We start from the raw sequence: 20,728 nt of genomic DNA on the forward strand, positions 1-20,728 counted from the left end.
AATGTTTTAATAACTACATATGGTGTCAGATGAGTACCAGACTTAGGGCAATTACTGTTAAGTTATATAAATGTCTAATCACTACATTGTACTCCTAAGCCTAATATAATATTGTATACAGACTTTACTTGAAAACTAAAAATTTTTTAAAACTTTTATGACAATTTTTATATTCTTCGTGTTTTCCATATTTCCAACAATAACATGTTAATTTTAAAATCATATCTCTACATATAGCTCATGTAGAAATATATAGAAATGGTCTTATCACTTCATTTTATTATACGCACAGTATAGGGAAAAAGGTACTTAATTCAATGAAACTAATATTTCAACCAATTGACAGAAGTATGTCGAAATCTGATGTAAAGAGAGAATCTGCCCTGGCCCGTTTTGCTCAGTGGTTAGAGCGTCAGCCTGCGGTCCAGAGAAACCCCGGTTCAGTTCTCGCTTAGGGCGTGTACCTCGGTTGCAGTTTGTCCCCAGCCATGGATGGGTCGTGCGGGTGTCCCTTTCACGTCGATGTTTCTCTCTCTTCCTCTCTCTCCCTCCCACTATCTTAACAAAAATGGAAAAAATGTCCTCGGGTGAGGATAAAAAAAAGTAAGAGAATCTGCCCTGGCCAGTTTGGCTCAGCGATTAGAGCCTTGGCCTGTGACCAATGAGTCCCAGGTTCAATTCCAGTCAAGGGCAGGTACCTCGGTTACGGTTTGTCCCCAGCCCTGGTTAGGGTCATGTGGGAGGCAACTAGTCGATATGGCCCTTTCACATCGATGTTTCTCTCTCTCTAACCTCGCTCTCCCTTCCTCCTACTCTATCTGAAGATAGAGAAATATCCTAGGGTGAGGATTAAAAAACAAAAAAGAAGAACAAAAAGAAAAGAATCCACAAAGGGAACAGAGCTACACAGCTGTAATCTTTATGGTAACAAAGTATCTGATCTTAATCAAAACATATACAGCCTCTGGAAGCCTTTACAATGCATCTATAAATGTGGGTGTGCACCAGATAGCTTCTTAGGTGACTTCCAGCTCTACAAGTTAAGAATTCTAAATATAACTTTGAAAATCCATAAAGAAGGTCATTCTATCCACTTTAAAATACCTTTATTTCACCCTGGCCGATATGGCTCAGCGGTAAGAGCGTCACCCACGGACCCAAGAGTCCTGGGTTTGATTCCAGCCAAGGGCATGTACCTCATTTGCAGTTTATCCCCAGCCCCAGTTGGGGTTGTGCAGGTGGCAACCAGTCAATGTGTCTCTCACATCGATGTTTCTCTCTCTCTTCCTCCAGCTATATCTTAAGATTATTGTAAAAGTATCCTTGGGTGAGGATCAAAAAAACAAAACAAAAACCAACCTTTATTTCAAGATCCTGATTACTATAATGTATTCCCATTTATCTGAAATTCTTGTTTATAAACATTTTAAATTCAAATTATATATAAATATATATCTGTTAAATATAAATAATTTATATGACTTAATGTACAGCAATCATTTCTTTAATAATCAGAAGGACTACATATCAGAATCAAAATATTTTGGTTTATATTTTATACCCCCATGTATCTAAGGAAGAAGTGAATGATGCATTACACAATTACTATTATTTTCTAAAATACAGGAAAAAAATCTCAGCCTTCAAAACTTTTGAGGTTTTAGATTTGGTTGAGAATCACAAATTCCTAGCAGGTACAACAAAGCAATCATATAGCTTAAATGTAGTGAATATCCAAAAACAACCCTCAAAATATTGCAACTGGTTAATTTACTAATCAGAGGAAAATGCCATCGTTCTTTGCATACATACATAGCACCATTATTAAAGGAAATGAACTAGGGAACACCAGGTACAAGACAGGAAAAAAAGAAAAAAACTGGAGGGAAAAAACAACAATAGAAATTAGTATCTGGAAAAAAAAAACTATAGACACACACACAAAAGGCCTCTCACCTCTCACCCAAGCTTTGCTATGGTGGGAGAGAGAAGAGAGAAAATAACCTCAACAATCTTTTGTCTTTAAAATGTAAAAAACGAGGATAAATCCTGAGAAAGTTAGAAAATATAAAACAAGGTAAGAGTACCTACTCCAAAGATTTGCAGCAAGGCCCATGTTGAAGGCATACCAACCACAAGGGGTTTTTTAATCTGTGCCTGTCTGTTTTTCGTCTATATTTATGCGGGGTAGGGCCGTAACAAGAAATAACAGCACAGACTACACACCAGAAGTTAGAAAACTACCTCTAAACCATTATATGAACAAGGAGCAGAAAAACTAAGTTTAACAGGGGAGCTATTGCCTGATATGGAATCCAATTTCCTGTGTTAAAAGCAAAGGTCAGAAGAATAAAAAGAATGTATTAATCTTGAGGAAAATCACTTCTCGGCCTTTTGGCTAGGAACAAGTGTAATCTTGAGAGAAATAAACAGACATCTTCATATGATTTGAAAATAACAGGCATAAAAATATTAAGAGATTAACCTAATAATAGGATCACCTAAGGCACTTAATAAAATTCTCTGCACCAAAGTCCAAATATCTGGACTATTCTAAGCATGGGCATTTCACTGAAAAGATCTGTACGTGGGATCCCTGCACTGATTCACTGAAAAGTTCTGAACAAACACAATTGAAAAGATTTTTGAACAGTCCTGTTCAGTATGAGATCATGATCCATTAGAAAGTCTGTTCAAAAGTCACCACATCACAGCCCAACCTGTGTGGCTCAGTAGTTGAGCGTCCACCCATGCACCAAGAGGTCGCAAGTTCGATTCCTGGTCAGGGCACATGTCCAGGTTGTGGGCCAAATCCCCAGTGGGGGGCATGCAGGAGGTGGCCAATTGATGTTCTCTCTCATTGATGTTTCTCTCTCTCTCTCTCCCTCCTCCTTCCTCTCTCTCTAAAAATCAATAAAGGAAAAAAAAAATTTTTTTAAAGAAAAGTCAACAAATCATGACCTTACAAAAAAACTAACAGGCTTAATTGTGTTACCTGCCCAGTTTTACCATGCTGAAGCAGTCTATTTCGGCAATGCTTGCCAATTTTTATGTTGGCAGCCATGTATAAATCAAATATCCCAAGACTAAAGCAGGGAAAGGTCAGGTTGATTACTCTTATTCAAGTTTAACACATAAAAATAAACTATCAGGAGACAAGGTTGTATCATTACTGAAAAACCATAAAAGGTATCACATTTTCTTATGAAGCATGGCCAGTGAGTAAACAGGGAGGAAGAAGAAGTTCTCATTAGCTCCATGGCTAGAGACTGTATCTTTAGTGAAAGAAATCAGTGGTCTCGTTTCCACACTGTCAGTACCCACTGATGAATTTTTGTATGCTTAAGTCTAAACTCTTTCCAAAACATGCAAGTACCAATTAGTGAAATAGTGAGAAATTTTCTTTTTACATTCTACAAAGAAGCTAGGTACAAAAAAAACTAGGTACAAGTACAAACTAAGTGGGATTAGTCCTCAAACTTTGTTCTTCTTTTTATTATTATTATTATTATTATTTTTTTAACCCTTATCCAAGGACATTTTTCCATTTTTTATTCAGATAGAGTGGGAGGAAGAGAGAGGGAAACATCGGTGTGAAAGGGACACACTGAGTGGCTGCCACCCGCACGACCCAAGCAGAGCTGAGGACAAACTGCAACCGAGATACATGCCCTTAGCGGGAACCGAACCCGGGTCTCTCGGGACCGCAGACTGACGCTCTAACCGCTGAGCCAAACCAGCCAGGGCTGTTCTTCTTTTTCAGAGCTTTTCTTGGACTATTCTAGCTCCTTTATATTTAAATACAAATTTTAGAATCATTTTTGTCAGTTTCTAAAAAAAATCTGTTGGGATTTGACTGGGATTGCATTAAATATATAGATCAATTTGGACAGAACCGACATCTTAGCAATACTGAATCTTTTAACTCCTGAATATGGCACATATCTTCATTTATTTAAGATTTTGGGCCAAAAAACAAAAAATTTGGAGACTCTTTACCAAAAAGATGTATGGAAGACAAATAAGCACACGAGGATGTGCCCAACATCGCTGGTCAGTAAGAAAATGCAAATTAAAATCCCAGTGAGCTACCACTGCACATCTGTTAGAATGGTTAAAATAAAAAAGATTGACCATAACAAACATCAGCAAGGATGTAGAGAACAGAAACTCTCAGACACTATTGTTGGAAATGTAAAATGGCAAAACCACTCTGGAAAACGGTTTAGCAGTTTCTTACAAAGTTAAACACACATCTCCTATATGATCCTGCCATTCCACTCCTACGTATTTGCTGAAGAGAAATGAAAGCATATGGTTCATATAATGGCATCCACGTAATGTTCAGAGCAGTTTATTTGTAATAGCCAAATCTGGAAAACAACCTATATGTCCATCAACAGGTAAATAGACAATATGTGTTATATCCATACAAGGGAGTACTACTGCTCACCATAAAGAGAATGAACTATTATTACATGCTACATCATGGATAAATCTCTAAGTATGCTGAGGAAAGAAACCTAAAATAGAAAAGTACGTAGAATTATATAAAATTTTAGGAAGCAGATCACTAGTTGCCCGGGGACCAGAAAAAAGGGGGAGAAGGGTGGGATTAAAAAGGAAAAGGAGGAAATGTTTATTATCTTGATTGTAGGGATTTCATGGGTATAAACATTTGTTAAACTCACCAAATTATTTACACCTTAAATATGTTCAGTTTATTGTATATCAATTATACCTCAACGATGCTGTTTAAAAAAAAACACTAATTCTGATTTCTGAACAGAAATGGATCTATATAGCAGTAGGCTTTTCAACAATTAGAAGCTTTAAAACTTAGAAAATGAAAATATTTCTAACAGTAAGGACAAAGGCAGGAGAGTAACTGTTCATAAACCCGCCACTTAGAGGATGAAATCGTATCACTATTATATGTATGTATAGATTATAAATGTGTATATATCAAAGAAGGAAGGAGAAAAGATGTACATGGGAACTAAGATGTTAGCGATTCCCCGGTAACTGTTATTAAATTATGCTAAACTAGGAAAGCACTTAAGCAGAAAAGTGTGAACACTGCCAATCTCAAAATGTAACGCTTATTATCTTTAAAAGCATTTTGTTACTTTTATAATACCTGAAGTGATATAATAATGTCAGTCACTTAACCAGATCTTAGAGTATAATATCTTCATCTTAAGTACTATTATTTCCAGTATTTTAATAATTTTCTCACAGTCCCGAAATGTGATCTTTTGTGCTCTGATGACACTTAAATTAATAGCATAATTTTCTGGTACTTGCAACAGATGCTTTTCATTCTGATTTTTTTATACTTTCCTATAATACTTGAAGATAAATCCTCTAATAATCCTTTTAGTCTTTATCACTGAGGGATTCAAAAGGCTTCCTTATTCTATATAAGGAAATATCAAGAGATTAAACTTTTTAAGAAATTTAATTTTAATATTAATTGCAACATTTCCAATCAGATATTATTAAAGAGATGATAACTCTCTTAACCATTTGGTTCATTTGATCTTATTTGCAAGTTTCATTGATGTTCTCAACTTTTTTTGTAGGTACCACTATAACTAAATTTATATAAACAAATGCTATTTTCTGTCAAGCAAACCAGAAAGAACAATTTACCTCTTTATATTTCAGTTTAACTATAACTGACCACTAATGATTAAAAAAATTTGCCACTATTTTTTTAAATATGTTTTTAGAGAGAGAGGAAGGAGAGATAGAAACATCTACCAGCTGCCTCCTGCACGCCCCCACTGGGTACCAAGCCTGAAACCCAGGCATGTGCCCTGACCAGGAATCAAACCAGGACCTCTCAGTCCACGGGATGACCCTCAATCCACTGAGCCACACCAGCCCAGTGATTTGCCACTGTTTTTAAGTCTTGTGAAAACAGAATCTACCCACAAGGTCAAACGGAACATAATCACTTTGTGTGCAGCCATTACAGAATGATTATAGCAACTATGTTTTTAAAAAAATTAATGAAAGAAGGGAACATCTGTCAAGTGTATGTTAAAAATAAGTAAGTACTTTCAATTTGGTCCTTAGCTATCCTATATTATAGATTATTAAAAACAATAATATTTTAAAAAATCAGGCCAATTAGGAGAGGATTCTGGGTAGATGGCTGAGTAGGAAGCACCAGGAATCTTTCTCCCCACCTAGACAATTGCACTAACAGAATTGGTCTGATGTACCTAGTTTAAAACTCTGGAGGCTTAAAACTCTACAGTTGTAAACAACTGTACCTTTGGTTCATTTCAGTTCTTAGCATGGCAGGGGTTACCCATCATCCAATCCCTGGACCCATGACAGACGGCCCTGCACACACTCCAGAAGCAGTTTGCACACGGCTTGTATAAGCCGATATGGGCAAAAGGAGCCTTGTATTTCAAACATCAGGGATCTGTGCTCTGATCACTGATTGCTGCTCCTGATCTCAGAGGGGAGACAGACTGTTGGCCACTGTAGATGCACCTCCCCCCATTGTTGCAAGCCCCTTCCCCTACCGAAGTGACTTTCAAGGTATTTAAAGAGCCAATGACCTTTTATTTATCCCTTCATTGTTCTCTTTTCTTCCTCCAGGTTTTGGGACCCAGACATTAAAGAGTAGAATATTCAGCCTTGGCCAGTTTGGCTCAGTGTGTAGAGCATTGGCTTGTGGACCGAAAGGTCTCGAGTTCAATTCCCCATCATGGACACGTACCTGGGTTGCAGGCTCGATCCCCCACCCTGGTCGGGGTTGTGAGGGAGGCAACCAATCGATGTGTCTCTCTCACATCAATGTCTCTCTCTCTCTCCTCACCCTCCTTACATGCTCTCTAAAAATCAATGGAAAAAATATCCTTGGGTGAGGATTAACATAAATAAATAAAGAAAGAATAGAATAGAAAAAATAGAATAGAATAGAACAGAACAGAACAGTCAAAAGCAACTGCACATGCGGGGGAAATCTGGAAGCCACTATGTATGCCCAGGGAAAGGTACAGGCTCAGAAAGGAACAGAGAAGACCTTGACTTTAAACCTCAGGCTGATCCCTGGCACAGAGACAGCCTACAAGAATTATAAAATAAATAAGAGGGTATTTTGTTCTTTCTTTTCTAGGGAAAGAGGAGAATCTGATTTCTAGAGTTATCACATTACTAGAATAAAATTTCCAGTTTTAAACAATGAAAAATCACAAGGCATAACAGAGAATCTAACAGAATTTAGAACTGTCTTTAAGTATGCTTAAAAAAGTAAAGATGGCCCTGGCCAGTTTGGCTCAGCGGCTGGAGCGTCAGCCTGCGGTCCGGAGAGACCCGGGTTCGGTTCCCGCTAAGGGCACGTACTTCGGTTGCAGTTTGTCCCCGGCCCTGGTTGGTCGTGCGGGTGGCGGCCACTCGATGTGTCCCTTCACATCGATGTTTCTCTCTCTCTCTCCCTTCCTCTTTCTCCCTCCCACTCTATCTGTACAAAAAATGGAAAAATATCCTCGGGTGAGGATAAAAAAAATAAAAAAGTAAAGATGTAGAAAAAGTCCAGAAAATGATGTATGAACAAAATGGAAATATCAATAAAGAGAAAGCAAGCCTAAAAAGAAACTAAAAAATTACAAAAGAACTAAAGCATTCACTAAAAGAATTGAAAGGCAGATTTGAGCAGCAAAAAAGAAAGAATTTGCAAACTTGGAGATAAATAGAAATGATCAAGTCTGAGGAACAGAAAGAAAAAAGATTGAAAAAAGGTGAACAGAGCCCAAGGAACCAGTGGAATACTGTCAAGCGGACCAACATGTGCACTGTAGCATTTCAGCAGAAGAAGAATGAAAGCAGCAGAAAGTATTTGAAGAAAAAGATGATGGAAAGATGCCCAAATCTGATGAAAGAGATGAATATAAACATCCAAGAAGCTCAATGAAATCTAAGTCAGATGAACTTGAGGGGACTCAATTTGAGACACATTATAAATAAAACCTGACAAAAACAAAGAGAGAATCTTGAAGGCAGCAAGAAGTGACTCATCATATACAAGGGATCCTCAATAAGACTATCAGCAGAGTTTTCATCAGAAACTTTGAAGGCCACAGGCAATAGCTGATATATTGAAAGTACTAAAAGAGCCTTGGCAGGTTTGGCTCAGTGGTTACAGCATCGGCCTGTGGTCCAGAGATACCCGGATTCAGTTCCCGCTAAGGGCACATACCTCGGTTGCAGTTTGTCACTGGCCCTGATTGGGTTGTGTGGGAGGTAGCCACCTGATGTGTCCCTTTCACATCGATGTTTCTCCCCCCCTCCCCACCCCTTCCCACTCTATCTGAACAAAAAAATGGAAAAATGTCCTCGGGTGAGGATAAAAAAATAAAATAAAATAAATAAAAGTACTAAAAAAAAAATACTGTCTACCAAGAATCCTATCGCTAGCAAAATGGTCCTTCATCAGTGAGAGGGAAATTAAGACATTCCTAGATTTTAAAAATCTGAAGGAGTTCATTACCATTAGATCTGCCCTCCAAGAAATGCTAAAGGGAGTCTTGCAGGTTGAAATGAGAAAACACCAGACAGTAACTTGAAGCCCTATGAAGAAATAAAGATCTCAATAAGGGTAAATACAACGAGTATTATTATAACAATGGTTTTTAACTCTTTTTGTTTTGTACAAGACTGGAGACTAATACATTTTGAAACCATCTTTAGTCTAAAAGCTAGGATTATTATAACTCTGGTTTGAAAGTCTACATTTTGTTGTCTACATGACTTAAGAGACTAATGCATTTTGAAAACAAACAAAATAATTATTAGTCTAAAAGCTAGTATTATCATAACTTTGGTATGTTAACTGCACATTTTCTTTTCTATATAATTTAAGAGACAAATGCAATTAAAATAATTATTCATTTTTGGTTTGAGGCACATATTGTTGTGACACTAACAACTGAAATGGTTGGGTATAGAGCTGTAAAGGATCAGAGTTTATGTACATTTTTGAAGTGAAGATCGTATAAATTCAAGTCAGAGTGTTATAACTTTAGGATGTTAAATGTAGCCCTCATTATAACCATAGAGAAAATATTGTTTTTGATAAGTGTGCCAAGACCATTCAGTAGGGAAAGGACAATCTTTTCAACAAATGCTACCAGAAAAATTGAACATCACATGCAAAAGAATGAAGTTTGACCCTTCCTTAACATCATATACAATGAGTAACTTAAAATAGATCAAAGACCTAAATGTAAGAGCTAAAAGTATAAAACTTTTAGGGAAAAACGAAGGGCAAAAGCTTCACACCATTGGATCTGGCAAGGGTTAATTGTATATGACAACAAAAGCAGAGGCAACAATAGAAAAAAAACAAATAAATTGGATTTCACAAAAAAATTTAAAATTTTGTTGTATCAAAAGACATCAATAGAGTACAAAAGCAACCCAGAGAATGGGAGAAAATATCTACAAATCATACATCTGATAAGGGATTAAGATCCAGAATATATAGAGATCCCCTAAAACTCAACAACAACAAAACAAACAACCTAGTGGGCAAAGGAACTAAATAGATATTTTTACAAAGATACCCAAATAGCCAATAAGTACACAAAAAGGTGATCAACATCACTTAGAGAAATGCAAATCAAAACTATAATGACATACAACCTCACATTAGAATGGCTGGTATCATCCACAAAACAAAAAATAATAAGTGTTGGTGAAGATGTAGATACATTAGAATTCTGTGTACTGTTGATGGGAATGTAAATGGTACAGCTGCTGTGGAAAAAAGTATGGCAGTTCCTCAAAAAATTAAAAATGAATTACCATATGATCCAGCAATTCCACTTTTGGGTATATACTGAAAAGTATTGAAAGTAGGAACACATAAAGGTATTTGTACACCCATGTTCATCGCAGCATTATTTACAACAGCTAAAACATTAAAGCAACTCAAGTGTCCATGAATGGATGACTGAATAAACAAAAATATGGTGTGTATGTATGTGTGTGTGTGTATGCAATGGAATATTTTCAGCCATAAAAAGGAAGAAATTCTGATATATGCTACAACATGTATAAAACTTGAGGATATTATGCTAAGTGAAGTAAGCCAGTCAGAAAAGACAACTACTATATAATTCCATTTACATGGGGTACTTAGAATAGTCAAAAGTATAAAGTCAGAAAATACAATGGTGGTTGCTAGGGGCTGGTGGAAGCAGGTAAAGGGTACAGAGCTTCCGTTTACAAGATGAAAATCATTCTGGAGATAGATGGTGATGGTAGTACATTATGAATATATTTAAAACCACTAAACTGTATCTTTAAAAAATGGTTAAGATGGTAAATTTTATGTGTATTTTACCATAATTGTTTAAAAAAGGAAATAAAGTGAGATGCTAAAAATGTCAACATGGGGCTCAGATGGTGGCATCTTGACCCAACTGATGAAAAAACCCCTGTGATTATCTATTATTTCTTTATCTCTTAATTCTTAATTCTGAGAAAAGTCGCTTCTGTACATTGCTTTTTACCCTTAATGTTTTATTTGAATATATTTCTAATATGCTGTTAATGTTTTATTTGAATACATTTCTAATATGCTGTTAATTTTTAACTTCCTTTACTTTGCATTAAAATAAAAATAAAGATATACATAATTTTTTTTTAAAAAAAACAAGCCAATTAGTAAAAAAATAATTCTAGCTTTTGTTCTGCTTAGGTCATACTGAAAAAAAGGTGCTCCGCCCCTTGATACACACATACACACACACCAAAAAAAAGGTTGGTTATACCTAATTTTCATTACTCACACTAAAAACAACAAAATAAGGAAAAAAAATTTAAAAAAATAAAAAAAACCTTTACTTCAGGTAAGGTCAAGACTGAGAGAGAATCCCAGCATGCTGCTGGCTACCATTCCATAAAGGTATTTCATGTGCTCATAAATGCAGATATAATCTTCTACAAAACTTAAACTAACTTTGATAATCCTAGAAATCAATTGAAATTATAATGATATAGATTCCAAGGCATAACCGTCTGCCCACTAAACACATTTACTTCCATATACCGTAGGCATATCAAAATCATCAAATGCCAAACTGAACTTGTCTCTACACCTTTTCTTCCTGCCCTCTCTCACTTGGTAGTACTACCTGCTAACCTGGTCACCCACACCAGCTACAGTGGGAGTAATCCTTGAGCTCTCATGCCCAATCAATCACCAAATTCTATCAATATAACGTGAAATTTCCTCAACCTCCTTTTCTTTTACCCAGCAACCATTAACCTAGAACAAACCACAATTACTTCCTGCATAGAAATACAGAGCAGCCTCTCAATCCACTTCCTTCACTATAGTCTTGCCATCCTCACTTAGAACGCTCCCCCATGCTGACAGAGTGACCTATTAAAAAAACATGTTATGTTGAAATCTAATCCAGAAAGGTGTTTTGAGGGGAGGGAGAGGAAAGCATGCTGAAAAGTTATAATACATCTAGGCATCTTAAGAAATATGAGAAGTCCTAAGTCAAGAAATAGCAGAAATTGAATGTAAAATGTCATGAAGTTATTCGATCATAGAGTCCTTACTTCACCTTAACTCTATTAGTAGCCAAAATCAAACCAAACAAAAAAAATCACTCTGAGAAATGCTATTATAGAACAAGATTCTGACCATGTCACACATCTTCCGTATAACCCCAACCTTGGAGAAAGCCCGAGCTCATCAGAATGAGTACAGCAGACCTGGCCTAACTCTAGGAAAAGCTTCAGTCCAGAGTACCAAATGATGTGTAATTAATGCACATCTCCTACAATCCCATGCCTTTGTTCTTTAGCTAATGCATTTCTCTCCTAAAGTATCATCTCTTCTCCCAATCCTAACTTCTCATTCCTTAAGACTCACTGAGCTTCTTATCCAGAAAACTTGCTTGACCACATCAGGTTAGAGTATATGCCTCTCTTCCACCTTATGAAAACAGCTCATCGTATCACTCAACATATTTAACTGAAATTATCTTTTTAAATACCTCTCTCCTTATCAGACAGAGAGTTACTCCTAAAACTTATCTTAGGATATTAAAACCTGTCTAACTCACCATAATATCCTCAGAATCCACCTCGGTGCTCCATATATGGTAGATAAAAAAATGTCTGCTGCATTTAAATTGTTTCCTACTGAAAACTACTGCTTCTTGCTTTTCTGATTATGTACCTTTACAAGTTAACTATTGAGAGAAGACTTGACCATGACAGCTACACAATTTTATCGAATAAAGCACTAAAATTAGGATATAACTTCCCTAGTAGATCTCTGTGAGTCAGTTCCCTTACTTATCTTACCTAAGTTCTGTGAATGTCCAAAGAACCCTGAACTTCTAACCCCCACTAAATTATACAAGTGGGTGGGAAAATAAATCATGCTTTATTTCTTTTGTGTCACTTGCCTCTAGCTGAAAGTGTGAAACCCTATTCATATTTAGCATACTTATTTAAAATTTCAATACTTCTCTTTAACCAAAGGCCATTGGTGAAAGCTATGAAAATAAATGAACATGTTCACCAGAATTCAAATAAACAAAGTAAAAACTACACATTTAAGATTAAATTAAAAGAGGGTTAAACCAAACAATATAATTTACCCTATTAACAGATTAAAGAAGAAAAATTATTTGATTATTTTAATATAAAGAATGTTTGATAAAATTCAACTTTCATTGATAACAAACTCTTAGCAGACTAGAAGTAGAAATAAAAATAAATTCCACTAATTATTGATAAAGGATTTCAGTACAAGAAATAAACAGCAAAATAAAACTTTGATAGCAGGAAGCTAAATAAATGCAGAAATAACCAATTCCTAGATTGTGAACATACAGGTTCTTAATTTGGTGGATAAATAAAAACCCAATTGTAACTAAAAACTTAAATGATTCTAAGGATTACCTGGAAAAATAAATGCACAGTTGTTTTAAAACTGAAATATTTTGGTAACTGATGAGCATAATTTCAAAACTATTATTCAGTGAAATCCCAATTCTAAATGAACACATTAAAGATAATTTTATATTTTCTTAACTTTGCTGGTTTTCTCTCTCTCTCTGTACTTTTAAAGTAAATGATATGTTACTGAAAAAAAGTGCAATTAATAGATCACTTGGTCCAATAGGTCACATGCTACTTTTTCTACCATACCACATAATCTCAATAATAAATCAGATTTCTTTGTTTTGATCATCGTGATATCTTTTTATCCATATCATTGTGGCAAGAAGAAGATTACCAGGAAGACAAAAGCATATTTAATTAACCAACTTAAGAGTGAACAAAATCCAGTACTATGAGTTCTCCAACAAAGAGAGCAAAGAGAAAAATGCTAAGAAAGATAATCTAGTGGGTCAGAAAAGAACTTCCATAGGATTCTTACAGTGGATACTGAGGGTTCCCCCCCTCCCCCGAAATTGTTTGTTTTAAACCAAATTTATTTTTCTTAACATCTTTATGAAAGAAAAAAAGTTCATTATTCCATATACATATGAACTGAGGTAAAGGGCAGTCATGTGACTTGTTTGAAATTATACAATTAATTCAATGGCTGAACTGTAAACAGAACCTAGGATACCCAACTGCTAGTCTGCTGCTCTAACTAATGGATCATGCTCCCTGCTATGTAATAGGACTGTTTCCTTTAATTACAAATTCTTCATTCACCATCAGATTATCAGCCAGAGGCTTTATCATTAGTTTTGCTCTTCTTGCATTCATGGCATTATTCCAAGAATATGAGATTTCCATGGTAAAAATATAAAGACTGCTTATTGTATCATACCAAGTCTGAAAATTCCAACTTCCTGGCAAGAATACTTCACCGAGCCTGCACTGAATGGCACGTTTATAGGTAGAACTGCAATTTTAACATCCATTTGGGTTGGTTAGCGACTTGAAGAAAATGAATTCTGTTTTTTATAGAATCATTAATATCAGTGTACTTAAAATCTTACATTAGGAAATTCTACAGTCTCATCAGTCAGCAATATTCACATATATGACCTACATGTAAAAGTCCAAAAGACAGCAGATTGTTAAAGGTGCATTTTGGAGCATTTGTCACGCTGGAAAGTGGGATAGGATTAAAATCATGGCATGTTCTTACTTTCTATATTAAATCTATAAAGAAAATTTAATAGAGTTTAAAAAGTAAATATCTGAAAGAGGTGTGCAGTCACTTGTCTTTGAGAAGCACTTTGTGTTTCTTTGGCACATATCACAGCGGCAGTAGTAGCAGCAGCCTTGCCCTTGGTGCTGATTTCTTACTACTCTAAATGTCTCCTCCGAGCCAGAATACACTGGCTGTTGCTGATCATGCTGTGAGACACCTGCACTGGCTACTAGGCTTGTCATGACGCACAAAACCCTACCATCTTCAGCTTGACATTGTGCAAGTTATAATTATTCATCCAAATGAATATGTCAGAGCAGCAGCAGCAGACCTCTCATCAGAGCAAAAGAAAAATACATCAAAACATTATCAACCCAGCAGGAAGACAGGGACCATAAGGAAAATTACCCATTTTTAATATGGATGCCACAAAGCCATGTCTATTATTTTACAAAAGGAAAGGAAAATAAAGATCTTCCAAGTTTAAAGTCCAGAAACATTGAATCCAAAGAAAAAAATGTACAAGAGCAGACAAGGAATGTTTTATTTTGTAAATCAATTATCTGGAACCTACTAACAGTCTCTTAAATATAAGTTTGCTACTAGAATACAATAGTAACATTTATTTTGCTTAAGAACCACAACTGTTTAAAAAATTTTTTAAAGTCTCCACAAGCAGAATTGTTTCCAACAAGTCAATGAAAAAAGGTCAAAAACAGCAGAGAAGTCTGATATTGCTTCTTACTTTTAAAACACATTGCCAGCATTCTTATGATGATTAAAAGACTCACAAGTTCATGCCCCTTGTAACATCACCAAAATACTTACGATGTACAGCTAGACTTTAAAAGAATAGGTATGAAAATTTTCTAAAGTTTAATGGCATGCATAAAAGAAAAACTGAAATCAACCCCTGATCTCCATAAAAGAAGGTGGCACATTCAAATTCTATGAGTGTATACAAAAAATAGGCAAGTGTAAATACAGATTCCTACCTCACACTTAATACTTAAATAACTATGACAAATAAATATGAAAAAGTATAACTTTTGAACAAACTATAGAATATATTTTCAGAACAAGATATGCAATATTTTTCCATTCAAGACCAAAAAAAAGTAGAAGTCACATGAAAGAAAGTGGTAAATGTGACTATATTGAAAGCTAAACTTCGGATTGACAAAATATATCATATACAACATTAAAATACATGACACAGGGAGAAGATACTTAAATCCCAACATAATCAACAAAGAATTTGTATCCAAAATATATAATAGATGCTTTAATAAAAGAAAAAATTTAAATAGGCTAAGGTTACAAACACAGTAATAATGATTTATCATTCTTGATAAAAATTAAGGTCAAACTAAAATCAGACTAAGACTTAAAAGGGATTTGGAAAAGTAGGAATTTCTATGCTTTGCTCGGTAGAAGTATAAATTTATACAACCAATTTGGAAAGGCAATTGGCAATGTTTAGTAATCTCAAAGAGGTGCAATTCCCTACAATTCTGCATTTTCACTTCTAGGCATTACCCACACTAAAAGTCTCACATGTGTAGTCTCACATCTGTACAAAGAAACACGTTAGGATGTTCATTGCAGGGAGAAATTTAGTAAGAAAATTGTGAACAACTTTATCAGTAAGGCAAAAGATAAATTAACTGGCAGATTCATATAATGGTATGATATAAAGCATTTAAAATAAATGTACTACACATGCATGGATCATTGGTAAACCTCGAAACAATGTTGTGTTAAAAAAAAAAGGCAGACTGCAAATGTTATAGAATACGGCATAAAGAAATGTAGCAAAAACACGTGTGGATCGCATTCACATCAATTTCAGGGAAGTGGTTACCTCTAGAAAGGAAGAGGAGGAAAGAAAGAGGAAAGGAGGAGGGAAAAGAGGGGTAAGTCTTAGCTGTTTCAAAACCATTTTATTCCCGAGAGAAAGAAATAGGAAGAGATCTGAAGCAATGTGATAAAATATTAACATCTGTCAAATTTGAGTCGTGGATAAAAAGGTGTACAAATTTTTATCTGTACTTTGCTAAGAATTTTAGTATATTCCGTAACTTAATAACTGTGACATTCTAGTTACTAATAATTAATTCTATTTTCTTGGAGCTAGTACAAAACAGAAAACTTGTATGACCCAATTAAATCTAAAACTTGAATTTTAATTAGTATTACAAACACTTACTCCATACTTATATGTGCAGGGCACTTGAGCTAGTGTTAAGAAGGGACACAACTTTCTTCTAAGATTTTCCAGCCTAGCAGAGTCACAAACTAATGTAGCTAAATGCCAAAATAAGGTAAATTCATAAATTAAAGTCTGGGAAAAACTTGTATGATCATCTACATAAAAAAAAAAAAATCAAAAAACCCTAAGAAACATCAAAAATATATTCTTCAACCTTGGGCTTTGAAAAATATTAAAGTATAATTTAGAGACAGCATATCTGGAAAGAGTTATACAATCTAGGTACAATGTTAACTCATTATCTCATATAAAACAAAGATAAAGCTTACAGAGACAAATAGAACAATGAATATTAAAAAAGAAAGAAGAAAGGTGTAGAATTTATATATAATTTCAATATATATATATATTTTTTTAAGTTTTATTTTTCCTTTATTGATTTGAGAGAGGAAGTGAGAGGGAGAGAGAGAGAAACAGTGATGAGAGATAACATCAATTGGCCGCCTCCTGCATGTCCCCCATTGGGGATTTGGCCCACAACCTGGGCATGTGTCTTGACCGGAAATCAAACTGGCTACCTCTTAGTGCACGGGGTCAATGCTCAACCACTGAGCCATACCAGCCGGAGTAATTCCAATACAATTTTTGAAAAATCAACACAGTATGTCTTATATATTTATAGTATATAACAGAATACCAAGAGCAAATCACAAGGCTTTTCCTCTTCCATATTTTGCTTTTTTCTCAATTTCCATTAAAAGGAGACTTTTGTTGTTGTTTTTAAATAAGAAAATGAGAAAAATAATTTTTGAATATGTATGTATGATTAAAATGACATTTGAATCTTCAAAACACTATTTACATCTTGTTAGGCTTTTAAAAAAAACTAATGTCATACACAGGGCAATTATTTTAAATATTCACAATATAAAATAAAAGCATACATTTTTACTTGAACCTATCAAAATTTCATAACAAAAAGATAGGTGGTCTCTCTTTAGAAAATATTTGTAAAATGTCACTAGGAATATTTTTCTCTTTGCTTAAGAATAGAAATGTTCTCTCTCCTTGCTTTCAACTGACACAATTTACTGATGAAAGAAGGACCATGCCCATCATCATTAGATTGTTCTTTGAACCTAACTGCTGCTATTCTGCCAGATCTTTAGAAATCACGCACATAATGTTGATGATGGTACTACTGATAATCATAGCACCTTGTAACTATATAATGTTACAGTTTACAATGCACTTCTAAATATATTATCTTGTTAGATATCATCAATGTACTGAGAAATTCAATTGACAGGAGCAGGAGAAACAATCTCCTATATTCTTTATTCAAAGTATGAATGTTTCAAAACACATACAAAAAGAAAATTATCTAAGTTCAAGAACAAATGAAGGAGAAACACTTAAATAAAAACTGAGTTGAAATGGCAAGGTTTATATTTTTTAGTCATAACTTACTCTCCTTTGAAGAAAGATTCTCTGATATTATGTCATCAATGTTACAAGTTTTAGCAATCTGAAAAATTTCACCCAATTTTCCACTTACTGCTCACTGCTTTATAAACAGTCCTTTAGAATGTAAATTAAAAAGCAAAATTTCTGTCAACAGAGCTTCTTTATGTTTATCTAAATTGAGGCATAAAGATCTGAAGGCTGAATGGTGTGTTTACGTGTGTGGGTGCGAGTGTGCGTGCATGCGTGTGCAGAGAGAAAATGAACATTAACTACTAGGAAATATGAAAGAAGCACTCTAGAAGTCCTGTTTATAAACAGATGCTTAAAGAAAATAACTTTATAACCTGTAATGACCACTTATGAATAAATCAAATGTGTTTTTAGCTACTTAAAATAAATTTAAGAATGTACCTGTGGTGTCCGGGAAACAGAAAATGAAACAGGAAAATCCACAAAACAATCTGGTGATTCTGCAGGGTACTATGAAAAAGCAAAAAAAAAAAAAAAGGTTATTTTTATTTCTGTGACAATTTCACATAAAGTATTTTAGAAAAACTGATTAGCAGAAGTATTATAAATGCAAATGTATTATATGTAAGTATTTTGATTCTACTATTATAGAGATGTCAAGAACTGATTAGTAGTCAATTCACGTTCAAGAAGTACAAAGTGTGGTGATTTGAAGGTAGCAATGCAATCAGTTTTGAGCAGAGGAATGAATTAAGTTAGCATTAGGTCATCTGCTAATGTGATTTGAGTGGTAAATGACACTGGACCTCAGTTTCTTATCTTTAAAATAAGAGATCGTACTAATTGATATTAGTTTCCTTTCAGTCTAAAATTTAATCTCAAATAGCCTCAGTTACTATTTAAAGAGGTAGTGTCAGCATCAAAAAAGGCACAAAAATACAAATAATTATTAATTATAAAAAAGTATTTTCCACAATTAAGCAATTACTTATTGTAACAAAATAACTAAAAATAAAAAATAAAATGCTTTATTAAGGAAAACCAAAAGTAATAATTTTAAGCCAGAAAAACATTTTCATGGTTGATGAATAGAAAACTGATTCAACAGTTTTATATAAAAAGTAATAGTCATTAGGACAAATCAGGTTTCTAATCTGACAAAGACAAAATGTAATTTTTCTTAAAATTAATTTTTTTATTAGAGAAATGTACTACATGATTTCTGTAAATGCAATTCTGGATTTTTCAAAGTTGCATGTAATTGAAAAAATACTAATTTCTTTCCATTAAAAAGCTAAATTTACTCAAAGAAAATTAGTTTTAGTAAAACTCCTTTCTCATTTGACAGAATGTTTAAAATAAGTTTTAGACTCACTTTTCTCAATTTATTTTTCTCTACTTTACTGAATAAAGCAAAAAGGGACAAACATCATTACTATAGTTTTTTTTAAAAAGATCAGCCCACTGACATCAATGTTCTGAAATGAATTGACATTTAGTTATAATGATCCATTGACTGAAAAGAAACTTACTGCAGACTCCAAGTAATGGTATCTGGCTACGTAGAACTGACAACACAAAGCAAACATACAGGAAACCATATAAAAATATAACTAAGCTCTACCTTGGGAGAAAAAAAATGAAGGCCAGGCTGAAATTAAGGAGGGGGCTCTATTTCAGACAATTAAAATATCAGATGATGTATTTAAGAGTGTAACTGCTGTAATCACTGGAAAAACAATTTGTATGTCATTTTTATAAGTCATGTGATTATCTCAAAGTAATCAGCGATAAAGCAGGCAGACTTCAGTTCTTGCCGGTTTTCAGTTGGCAAACTAATCTGTGTGATCTTGGACAAGCCAGTAAACTGTTTTATAAGTAAAAAGGATGAAACTCAATTGAAAGTGTTATAAAATCTCCTTTCCCTCTAAAATGTTAACAGTCCATAAAACTAATAATGCACACTTGAAACCTCCATGGGTCAAGAATGGAATATTTAGTTTCCTTTGACTTACTGTTTTTTATCTCCCGCTGATGCTGACAATGAATAGTATCAACTCTCTAACTTAAAGAAGCAATCTGAGCAAGAATGTTTACTGTATTTAGAATAGATAAACCAAATAAAGTACCTATAATTTTGGAAGTCACTAAGTGTATACAACTCAGTATGTTAAAAGAGAATATGATCTTATATTTAAGTAGGACTCAGTACAGTAAATGGTACATATGTACTGACATAGAGATCCAATAGTTGAACAAAAAAGCAGGTTATAATAAATATAATATGATCCCACATATATAAATGTGGGATAGTTTCTAAGATAAATGTCCTTTAAATATATTCTATGTGTTATTATGCAAACATATAAACATAAATTAGACTGATCTATTTGCAGGTGGCATTACTGTATATCTATTATAAGTTAAATGCACATATATAGTATGTGTTAATTATATTCACATTTACTATCAATTTTATTTATATAATAAATTTTACATAACTGCACAGAACCTATAAAGCACAAATTTATATACTTGTGGATAATTTAATGTGAATTATAAAGTAGTATCTTAGATATTCATAGTCAGAATCATCTGTATTATACTACTAACTACAATAGAAATAACTAAAAATAATATTGTAAAATAACTACCAAAATTCGGAGACTACTTTCCAAAAGTTTCATTTTAGAAGTATAATTAACAATAAAAGCTCCACATAAAGGAATAGTAATTGAAAAAGAAATACAGTAATTATTTTAAATTAAAATATAGTTTAAAAAATCTCACTTGAAACAATTCAGTCAAATCAATAACTATAACATAATACAATTATAAAAGTATAAAAGTATATATTTTTGTCACATGCAATATATTTAAACTCCAATATAGTTCTAAGAAAAATTTTAATC

General features: G+C 34.0%; 1 protein-coding gene across 1 annotated transcript in view; it reads right to left on the minus strand.

The window, feature by feature from the left end:
* Nucleotides 1–20,728, minus strand: part of FANCL (FA complementation group L) — a 51,199-nt gene that overhangs the window by 11,305 nt on the left and 19,166 nt on the right. The window contains exon 6 of the mRNA XM_036262630.1: nt 18,258–18,326. Within this exon, the coding sequence (XP_036118523.1) occupies nt 18,258–18,326 (69 nt within the window). The remainder of the gene's footprint in view (nt 1–18,257; nt 18,327–20,728) is intronic.

The sequence above is a fragment of the Molossus molossus genome, unplaced genomic scaffold (genome assembly GCF_014108415.1).
Source record: "Molossus molossus isolate mMolMol1 unplaced genomic scaffold, mMolMol1.p scaffold_m16_p_15, whole genome shotgun sequence".
In the NCBI taxonomy this organism is placed as follows: Eukaryota; Metazoa; Chordata; class Mammalia; order Chiroptera; family Molossidae; genus Molossus; species Molossus molossus.